The sequence below is a fragment of the Ursus maritimus genome, unplaced genomic scaffold (assembly GCF_017311325.1).
Source record: "Ursus maritimus isolate PB19 unplaced genomic scaffold, ASM1731132v1 scaffold_4, whole genome shotgun sequence".
In the NCBI taxonomy this organism is placed as follows: Eukaryota; Metazoa; Chordata; class Mammalia; order Carnivora; family Ursidae; genus Ursus; species Ursus maritimus.
This window is the reverse complement of record NW_024426552.1, coordinates 2,003,194-2,013,231: the sequence shown is the minus strand read 5'-3', so window position 1 is coordinate 2,013,231 and position 10,038 is coordinate 2,003,194. Positions and strand designations below refer to the sequence as shown.

At 63.5% G+C, this 10,038-nt stretch overlaps 1 protein-coding gene and 2 non-coding genes across 4 annotated transcripts in view; all 3 read left to right on the top strand.

Moving 5' to 3' along the window:
* Positions 1-9,606, top strand: part of TRPM2 (transient receptor potential cation channel subfamily M member 2) — a 55,162-nt gene extending 45,556 nt beyond the window's left edge. For both annotated transcript variants that reach the window (XM_040621825.1, XM_040621824.1), the window contains 8 exons: positions 1,461-1,618; positions 2,248-2,324; positions 2,578-2,679; positions 3,948-4,034; positions 4,594-4,699; positions 6,306-6,407; positions 7,932-8,048; positions 8,630-9,606. In XM_040621825.1, the coding sequence (XP_040477759.1) occupies positions 1,461-1,618; positions 2,248-2,324; positions 2,578-2,679; positions 3,948-4,034; positions 4,594-4,699; positions 6,306-6,407; positions 7,932-8,048; positions 8,630-8,755 (875 nt within the window). In that variant the 3' untranslated portion in view covers positions 8,756-9,606. The remainder of the gene's footprint in view (positions 1-1,460; positions 1,619-2,247; positions 2,325-2,577; positions 2,680-3,947; positions 4,035-4,593; positions 4,700-6,305; positions 6,408-7,931; positions 8,049-8,629) is intronic.
* Positions 4,653-4,749, top strand: LOC121100540. Its single transcript, XR_005832297.1, has one exon. It is a non-coding gene; the product is annotated as a Z6 small nucleolar RNA (small nucleolar RNA).
* Positions 6,305-6,345, top strand: LOC121100539. Its single transcript, XR_005832296.1, has one exon. It is a non-coding gene; the product is annotated as a Z6 small nucleolar RNA (small nucleolar RNA).
* Positions 9,607-10,038: the final 432 nt, after the last annotated feature.

Genomic DNA, 10,038 nt, shown 5'->3' with positions numbered 1-10,038 from the left:
TAATACGCACAGCAATGAAGGCGAATGTAGGGGCTGGCAGTCAGGGAGGCCTCCAGCATCCAGGATAAGAAGGGGTGGGCTGGATTCAGGTTGGGTCCCTGCCTTTCTGTGCCCCTCTTGCTGGGGGCACAGAGGATCTGTGTTTTCTTGTGAAAGCCCCCGTTGCCCACAACAGCCTCCCAGCAGACAGCACCTGAGCCCCCCATGCTGTCACTGGAGTCTTGCCTCTTCTCAGCTTTGCTGTGTCAGGCGGGGGCAAGCTGCTTGGCCCCTGTGCTGGCAGGGTGCCACTGTCATCCAGCCCCGGGGACCGCTGCATGTGGGGTCTGCCCAGACTGCCTTCTCCCCTGTGGGTCCGTGCCTTGCTTGACACCTTCTAAAATGGGTGCAGCTGCTGCTGAGCTGTGTTCTCCTGGTCCCTATTCATCACATGGCTCCTACCGTCACCTGTAGTTGAGTATGTTTGGCTTCCAGAAGTTTCTTTTCTCTGGGAGGAGCAGAAGCCATGGGAAGCTTCCATGGGTCATCGTGCCCCACCTTCCTGTGGCTCAGAGCTGTATTCCTGGGGCTTCAGCATGGTTCATTGGCCTCTGATGTGTCCAGTTCCAGTGGCCATTGTGTCTCCCCGGTGGGCACTGCTGGTGACCAAGGGAAGCAGGGTGGGCTTGGATGCCGGTGGGGTCACTGCAGCAGGATGGGCCTCCCAGCAGTGCCCTTGTGGCTTCAGTGGAGGGGTGGGGGTGCTGTATGGGGGCAGGTGCTGACCACATCTTGTTTGGGATATGCCTTCCAGGTGGCCCAGACGTCCAGAGCATTGCACTGGATCATGACGGCGCTGAGGGACAGTGGCTTTGGCTCAGAGGAGGGCGTCCCCACCCTGGGTGAGTGGGGGGCCACGCCAGCAGCCGGGCTCTACTGGCCTGTGTTCTTTTGAGTCTGGGGGTCCGTGGGGAGGAGAGGCAGTAGGCAGGGCTCTCGCTGGGCCTGGAGGTAAGCTGACTGAGCTGTTCCCAAGCCCCAGGGCCCAGCGGGAGCGTAGCTTGGCCCAGGGAAGCAGAGGCCCAGCACAGCCGAGCCCCCGACGTGACCAGCTGGGGGACTTTGAGGGGAGGCCTGGCCCACGTCCCTGTCCTCCCCCTGTGCATCGGGACACAAAGGAAGGGGGCTCCAGAAGGTGCTGGAGGCAGAAAGCAAAGTCCTTAACTGGACGGGCTCTGGGGAAGCCACACAAGGAGGCAGGTGCTGGCTGGGGGCACACTGCCTGACCCCAGATCCCGGTCCTCCCAGACCATGTGCTGGGGCCCTGAGCTGGGGTCCCCTTCAGGGCTGGGAGTGTTCACTCTGGGCTCAGGGAGGTGAAGGCCCAGTTGGGGGAAAGGGCCATAGAGGACGCCCCTGTCCCATGGGCCAGGTGCCTGAGCCGGGCCGCTTTGCCCATGGCTCCCTGTGGCTGTTCCCAGCACCCCAGAAGGCCTCGGAGGGGCAGGACCACGAGCTGGACAGCAGGCAGAAAGCAGATGCTGTGGGCGACACCCACCATGTGAACGCCCGGCACCTCCTGTACCCCGACTCCCACGTCACCCGTTTCCCCGTGCCCAACGAGAAGGTGCCCTGGGACGTAAGTGCCAGCCTTGGCCGGAGGCACCTGGGGTTCTGGGGGGCGGTTCTGCCCCGCGCCCTGCGACACAGCTGGGCACCAGGTAGACTCGCCCAAGGCAGCCCCCCCCGGGGATGTGCTGGATGGAGGCGGAAGAGCTGGGATCGGACCTGCACGGGGAGCAGACTGTCCCACTACCTCCAGCCACCTCGCTTCTCCTGGACCCCGGCATCTCCGGGGAGCAGTTGCTGCCCCTTTTGTGAGTGGCAGCTGAGTGAAAGCGTCAAAGGGAGAGGAAGGGGTGACAGCCTTGCATGCCCTCGCTGCCCCACAGGCTTTCTCTCTGGCCTTTCCGAAACGTTCCAGGCTGTGGCTTCCATTCCTTCTCCCCATTCTCTGCCAGCAGGAGTCCTCCTCACTCCTGGAGTCCCCGCCCCATCCTGGGGGCTCCCCTAGACCAGCAGTGCCATTGCCGCCCCCTCAGCTGGGTCCCCTGAGCTCAGAGCACCATGTGCACTCGGGGACGATCTCAGGGTCCTTGGCTGTGGGCACTTGGAGGAAGAAGAGCCACCGCCGGTCATCCTGGGGTCCCGGGCCCTAGCCGTGGTCTGGGGTAATAGTCTGAGGGCAGAACCCCCGTGTTTATGCAGACGGAGTTTCTCATCTACGACCCGCCCTTTTACACGGACGACAGGAAGGACAAGGGCTTGGTAGACCCCGTGGGAAAGTGAGTGTGCACATCCTCGGCCCCGGGCGGGAGGGTGGGCGAGGGACCGGCTGGGCACTCCAGGGGGACTGCCAAAACCGGCTCGGGGCAAGGGTCTGCTTCCTGCCTGGACGGGGTGCCCTGGTCTCCCCAGGGGCTGGGACATGCCAGGAGGCGCATGGCTAGAGGCACCTGTGGCCGCGGGCTCACTGATGGCCCGGTCCAGGGCATCACTCTCTCTTCTTGGGGACGTGACTTCTCCGCTTGCTCCCAGCGCCCTGGAAGCCTTGGCTGGGATCAGCTACAACGCCGTGGACGGACCCATAGACCGGCGGAGCTTCCACGGGCTCTACGCGGTTCAGGAAGCGCTCCCTCTGTGAGTGCAGCCGCCTGTCATCCCGCATCACCCCGACCCTTGTGGGGGGCCTTTGGGGGCTTGCTTCTGGGCTCAGCTGTCCTGTCTTGGCAAACTAGCCATTTTTCTGATAAAAATGAACAAAATACAGAAGAAGAGACACACTGACATAAAACGTTTCCTTAGCACCTCCTCTCTGCTCCTCCCCCTGGCCTTGGGTGCTTTGCCTTCATCCCTGAGTAACCTTGGGGGCTTCCATTCTTCCCCGTAAAATGGGGATGACCTTCCCGCCGTCTCCATGGAATTCTGAGAAAGAGCGGACTTCCCCTGAGGGCTTGTGACCACAGGGAAGCAGTTGAGGGGCAGGGGGTCGCGTCAGGAGATGCCGGTGTTTCCCAGCATCTGTCCTCTGCGGGGACGGGCGCTGTGTCCCATCGTATGTTGAGTACGTCCGGGTCCAGCTGTCGAGGGACCGGTGACATCATGCCCAGCAGTCTGTGGGGATCAGCTCCGTGTGTCAGCCTGGGGCTCTGGAGGTGAAGGCCCCTCCAGTGCACAAGGTCGCTGGGGAGGTGGCAGCTCTAGGGGCCTGAGAACGAGGAAAGTGCCGTCAGAATTAGGGGAGGGACAGCAGTTGCTGGATTACCGTGAGCCCCGCGGAGCAGACGGGACCTGGCTTGAGAGAGGTGGGGGGGTGGGGCAGGCCTTTCAGAAAGGTCTTGGAACAGGAGGGGGCGACTGTGTCGGGAAGCGGTGGGAAACGGGCCCCCGCTGCGGTGACAGGAGGCCATGTGGGGCCGTGGCACGGGAAGAGAGCAGACTGGCACGTCACAGGACCCGCCGGCCTTGCCCTGGCGCGGGCGAGGCCTTCGGATGCAGACGTGTGCCGTGTGGCGAGATGGGCCAGTCGCGCTCTGGGGGCAGAATGTGCACTCTAACACGGCTGCGTCCACCGGGCGGCTGGACACTGCTTTTCCAGCCAGCTCCAAGGGGACCTGGAGCTCCTGCCTCACCCCTCGGAGTCCCTCAGGGACAGTGTTTGTCCCCAGGTGGATGGTCCTAGGTGGGAGGGGTGGGGGGCCAGTGGATCTGGGGTCCCGTCAGCTCCTCCACACGCCGGCTCTTTCCCTGCCTCCCGCTGAGGTGAGCTGCCTGGGCTCTGAAAATCCTGGGCCGGGGAAGGTCCAGGAGGAACCGGCACGCTCCCCTGTGCATGGCCCCTGCCCACTGCCCGGTCCCGGTCCTCCCAGAGGCAAGCGGCGATCTAAGCAGACCCCCGTCCACCCCAGGAACCCCATGGGCCGCACAGGACTGCGCGGGCGAGGAAGCCTTGGTTGGTTCGGACCCAACCACACGCTGCAGCCTGTGATCACCCGGTGAGTACGCCCCTGACGAGGCCGCCCAGTTGCCCACGGGCCCCTCCTCATGTCCACTCCATCCGCTGACCCTCGGGCACACCCGGGACACAGGGTGGGAGTGTCCATGCACCCTGGGAAAACCCAGGCCCATCCCCACACCCTGGAGGCTGCCCTTGCTTCCCTTGGGTCCCGGGCCCTGGCGTGCCTCTGGGAGATGGGCAAAGCCATGGCCAAGGCCCAGGACCGCAGACAAAACGAAAATACATATAATCCCACCCGGCATTTCCAGAGTGAGCAGTGGGACAGCTGGGGCCAGTGCGTGTGCTTCTTTGAGGCTTTTGATAGAAAACTATTTTCCTGAAAGCTGGGCCCATTCTAGTCCTCCCAGCAGCGTTGAAGTGGGAAAGACACCCCCTAATGGTCCCCACCCCGTTCTTCCCCTGGAGGAGGTGCTCGGCAAGGAGACAGGGTCGGCCCCGGGAGGGCAGGGGCACAGGGGTGGGGCCCCCCGTGGCCTCCCCTGGGGCCGGGAGGGTTGTGCGGACATCAGGACCCCCGTGAGCGGCCCCCTCTGCAGGTGGAGGCGGAATCAGGATGGAGCCATCTGCAGGAAGAGCATAAAGAAAATGCTGGAAGTGCTGGTCGTGAAGCACCCCCTCTCGGAATCCTGGGCCCTGCCGGGGGTGAGCCAGTGCGAGCTGTCTGTCCATCCATCCCACCCTCCGACCCAGCACCTGTCCCTGCAGTCACCGCCCCGCTGTTCTGGACTCTGTCCCTGGTGCTGAAGGACAAACTGGTACTGGGCTTTGTAGCAGGAACTGCCTGTCCTGTTGGCTCATTTTGCAGTTGTGAAAACAGGTTTGGAGACTCTGATGTGTGAGAGTCTAACTGATACCCGCTGTGTCTGAGCACAGGCTTGGGGCTGGGGCTGCATCAGAGCCCGGGCTGGGCCTCCTTGTGGAACTCCTGGCCTCGGGGGCAGCCACAGCTCCTCATGCAGGTGTCTCGGGGGGGCACCTGCCCCTCGGGGTGCAGCCCTGAGCTGAGCTCTAAGGACAGGACAGCGTTCAGGGCTGTGGGGAGGCAGGGAGTGGCAGCTGGTTGTAGGGCTGAAGGCTGGAGTGCACCGCAAGGCCTTGTGGAGACAAACCTAATTGGGGTGCAGAAGACCTGGGGCTGAACTGCTCAGATCAGTCTGCTCTCCCCAGCCCCCATCCTTGTAGGTCAGCCAACAGGCTCTAAGCTGGTGTGCAGCATCTGGGATGTGGCCCCATTCGGGGGCCTCTCCTCTGAGCCTGTTCCCGGGACGTCCACGATCTACCCCAGCTCAGCACCTGCCTGTGGCCCAGTGGCTGCTCTGCTGGGGATGGCCAGGTCCTCAGGCTGCAAAAAGGAGTTTGGGGTGCTGGGCAGCTCTTGCCCCTGCAGCCAGGACCCCCGTATCCCCAGCTGAGGGAGCACCACACTAAAACAGGGGTCAGCTTACGGCCAGCCCCTCTCGCCCTGGGGTTTCTCTAGCATGATTCACCTTCCCTCTTGGGCACTTCGATCTCTCCGGGCAGGACACTGGCCCAGCCCTCACGTGGTTCCTACCAATTGGCATCTTCTGAGAAGCATGCCTGCAGCCCCCACCTCCAACGGCATGACTGCAGCCCCCTGCAGCCCCCTCAGTGGCATGCCTGTAGGCCCCCAGCAGCCCCCCCCACCCAGCAGCGTGCCTGCAGTTCCGAGCCTGCAGGGGTCCCCACATTGCAGCTTTCAAGGGGGCAGGCGTGTCTCAAGGGCCAAAGCAGGATGTCAGTGATGTGGACTTGGGGGGGATTTCAATAACAAACAGGGTCCCCTAGATGGGCGAGGGCCGGGCAGTGCAGGATCCGGGTCCCCAGGGCAGGTGGCATCGGGAGTGGACGGGAGCCCAGCCTGGGGGAGCAGAGGTGAGAGGTGGCATCCGAGGAAAGCAAACGATGAAAACATGCCTTCCTGCTGGTGGGCAGAGTGGTGGAGGGCAGGGCGCTGGTCACCTTATGGGGGCCTGAGAGAGACCCTGGTGCCCGCGTGCACCTCTCAGAGGTGGTGCCTTTGGCCTGACTCACCCCCGCTCCCGTCACACGCTGACGTGGACAGCGGGCTCTGGGCAATGTCACTCCAGCCCCGAGACAGGCAAGCTGCCAGACTCTCCCTTGCCTGTGGCTCCGGGGGGCTGGCCGGCTGCCCACACTGGGCAGGTGGCCAGTGGAGGTGGGTCTCTGGATGGCCTCGAAGACCTGCCCCTGCCTCCTTTCTGCTCAGGGCTCCCGGGAACCAGGAGAGATGCTGCCCCGGAAGCTGAAGCGGGTCCTCCGTCGAGAGTTCTGGTCTTCCTTCCAGAACTTGCTGGTTCAGGGCACTGAGGTAAGGTGGCCTTTCTGCTTCGATCCCATGTATGCGTCCTGGCCCCCGTGGTATGCTGGTGGTGAGGGCTGCAGGGGAAGCAGGATGGGACACTGGAGGCCCTGCTCCCGACCCTCACTCCGCAGCTCCTGGAGGAAGGACCGGGAAGCAGGAGGCGTGGCCGCCGTGGTGCTGGGCCTTGGGCACCTGCTCTTCCTCTCCGTCCCCTTCTCTCTAAATCAGGGCACAGGCCCTCCCTCCCACACTCGCTCTTGCCCTGAGCGCACCCGGGTGCTCGGGACCACAGGGCCTGTGTCTCCCTGGGCAGGGGGCTGCTGGGACGCCAGCCCCCAGCTCCCCAGGCCCTGGCCCGGGAGGCGCAGCGGGGCCCGTGCACCTCTGTCAGGCCTGTGTTCTTCATTGAATTTTTTCGTCCTTCCGGAAGCAGTCGGTGATTACTGTCACACACCCACCTCCACTCTCGCCCACGGGGCCGCCCGTAGAGCCCCCTCCAGGCTCTCTGTTGACCCCTGTGCACGCCCACGTGGGGCTCCGGCGCCCGCGACCTCTGCACGTGAACACCACACACACTTGACAGAAATGGGGCCCCATGGCACACGTTTCTCTGTAAACTTTTTCACTTAATTCACGATGGTCATATTTTTAAGCCCTGATTCACAAATTCTCCTGCCCTTTCCTGCGGCCGCGGGAGGCTTTGCGCCATGATTCGTCGAACGTCCTCTGTAGACATCTGAGTCGTTCCCGCCCCTGTTTCTGGCCCAGCTCAGGGCAGAACAGGCAAGGGCTGGTGTTTAGAGTTTTGACCTATGGAGCCAGTCCTTTCACGAGGGCCGTCCCGGGCAGTGCCAGGGGAGACACTGCCGTCTCTTTTCTGTACTTTGTAAGAAGAATTAAGTAGTTTATTTATTGAGCAGAAATCCATGTAACATAAAATTAACCATTTCAAAGTGAGCAGGTCAGTGGCCTCGAGTGTCCTGGCCGTGCCTGCGACTATCACCTCTGCCTGTTCCAGAACATTCCCACCAGCCCAAGCGTTCGCTGCCACACCCACCAGCGCTCCCTGGCCCCCCGCCCCACCCCGGGCACTGGTCTGCTGGTCTGCTCCCCTCCCGTCTCTGCGGCCCTGCCTGCACCGAACGCTGCCCGTTAGTGGAATCACAGAGTGCGGCCTTTGGCGTCTGGCTTCTTTCACTTAGCGTCATGTTTTTGAGGTCCGCCATCCCGTTTCAGTCCTTCCAAGGACAGCGGAGGAGGGTCTGGCTGCCAGGCCAGGACCAGGAGGGAGCTGAGTGAGGCGTGGGCCCCGCCATGGGCCAGGCACACTGGGGCCGTGGTGGGGAGTAGGCTGTCCTGGGCAGGGAGAGAGCCAAGGGGGGCCCTGGGGCAGCGGGCAGCTGTGCCAAGAGCGTCCCAGGGCCTGGAGGGAGCACAGGACACGCGTGGGGCCCCTCCCTCTGGAAGCACGCCGGGGTGGGGCTCAGCGCTCTGATGGGCAGAGCATCTCACCCCGGTGCTGCCACCCAGGTGTACAAGGGGTACGTGGACGACCCACGGAACACGGACAATGCCTGGATTGAGACAGTGGCCATCAGCATCCACTTCCCAGACCAGAGTGACATGGATCTGAAGAGGCTGAACTCTGTATGGGGCTTGGGCTAGAGGCTCCCAGGAGGGGGAGACGTGGGGCGAGCATGCTCTGGGGGGACCTCCAGGCCTCCAGGAGGGGTCTGCCCAGGTTCCCAGGCGGCCAGAGTTGGCTAAGAGCAGAGAGTGGGGGCTGCAGGGAGTAGGGGGCTCCAAGAGGCACCTGGAGAGGCCAGAGCAGAGTCAGAGCGGGACCTCCTGGGAGGGGGGATTCACGTGCCTTCATGGGGATAGCGTCTCCCAGACTTACATCAGTCTGGAGCTGGGACCACGGAGGCCCGGGGAGCAGGCCTGGGGCTGGGTTTGCAGGACAGAATGCCTGAGAATAAGGCCACCTGCTTTTTTCTCATGAAGGATTTTCAGGGCTGGGCAGGAGTTCTCTGAGTCGTGTGTAAAGTAGCTGTTCTCACTCCCCTTTGCTGGAAGAGCACAGTGAGCCAGCCGTAGGCCGGGCCTGTAGCGGGGCCAGAGACCAGGGCCGTGGAGTCCCCGCAGCCTTCTGCAGCTGAAGTTTTGGGGTGTCTGGGCAGAGGCGGGGACGGCTCAGGAGGAGTCAGGATCTCCGTTTGCCCTTGCAGCACCTGCACACCTGTGACCCCGGGATGTCCGTCCAGTGGCAGGTCGTGGACAAGCGCATCCCGCTGTATGCCAACCACAAGACCATCCTCCAGAAGGTGGCCGCTCTGTTTGGGGCTTTCTACTGACCCAGGGACTCCGGCCGGGCCCTGCTGCCAGGGGCAGGCGAGGCTAGTCTGCCCCAGTCCCCGTGGAGGCTTGGGCTGCCCGGCACACGGGCTGACACCGGCTGCCTGAACCACACGCCGCCCTGGACCTCGAGAGGGCCAGGGGCTGCTGCGGGGGCACCATGTGGTGTGGCGTGGGCATCTGCCACCTCTCACAGCCACCTCGAGTCGCCAACCAGATGAGCCTGTGAATTGGAGGGCGTCGGGGGCCCCGAGAGGAGAGCCAAGGCAGGGGACAGCTGGCTCTGGTTACACAGCCATTCCTCAGGATGTGGCCCCTGGGACCCCGCCAGCCGTCCTTGCCCCTGGCCTCTGCAGCCCTCAGCCAGAGTGATTCCCTCCTGGTCACATCATGAGCAGCTGGTCCATGACCAGACGTGCATTGGCCCAAGGCCTGCATTTCCTGGACAGTCGGGGCTCCCCAGTGGCTTTCTCCTAGGGTTCACACCCCAGAGATGGTGTCCACCTGACCTTACTTGGACCCTCGCTGGCTCTGGGGTGGGGCATCCTGGCCTCAGTTCACTGCCCCGGGCTGTCAGGGCTGAGCCCGGGCGCGAGGGGGCGGGGCCACGCAAGCACACGCCTGCTCTGGAGATCCAAGGGTGTTTGCCTTTGTGCCACCCTGGGGACTCGGGCGGGGCTCTCCAGACACAGCACCCCTCCCCCCGCTCCCTGTGAGCCCAGGGAGGGGCAGGCGGTGGGCATAGATGGCGGGGAAGCCACTCTGCTCCGGGTCAGTGGCTCCGGTCAGCATAAACCGGGAGCCGTCAGGAATATTGTAAAACTCAACATTAAATGTGCTGCCCAAAGCAGCCTGCGTGCGTCCTCTGTGCTTCCTACACGTCAAGGTCAGACACACGGCGGGCAGGGGCTGTGTCTGGGCCACCAGAACCTCCTCCAACCCATGGCCAAGCCACCCGTGGCCCGAGGGCGTCTCCTGTGGCCATGTCCTACGGCTCCTCCCCACGGATATCTTGCAGGCCCCTGAGCCCAAACTCTCCGTTTCCTCTTGGATCCCTGCCAGCTCCCCGCGCTTTACTCTCTGAGACCCGGCCCCCAGCTGCGGCCCCCAGCGCCCAGGCTGGGACCCCGCCACCTCAAGCCTTTTCCATGGCTCCCCCCACGCAGGTGCTCGGGTGCTGTGGGGCCTTGGTCCTTTGCCTGGACGCACGCACCTACCCAAGCTAGCGTTCAGCCGGCAGGACCAAACGCAGCCACTGTAGAGTTGTGAAGACTCAGAAATG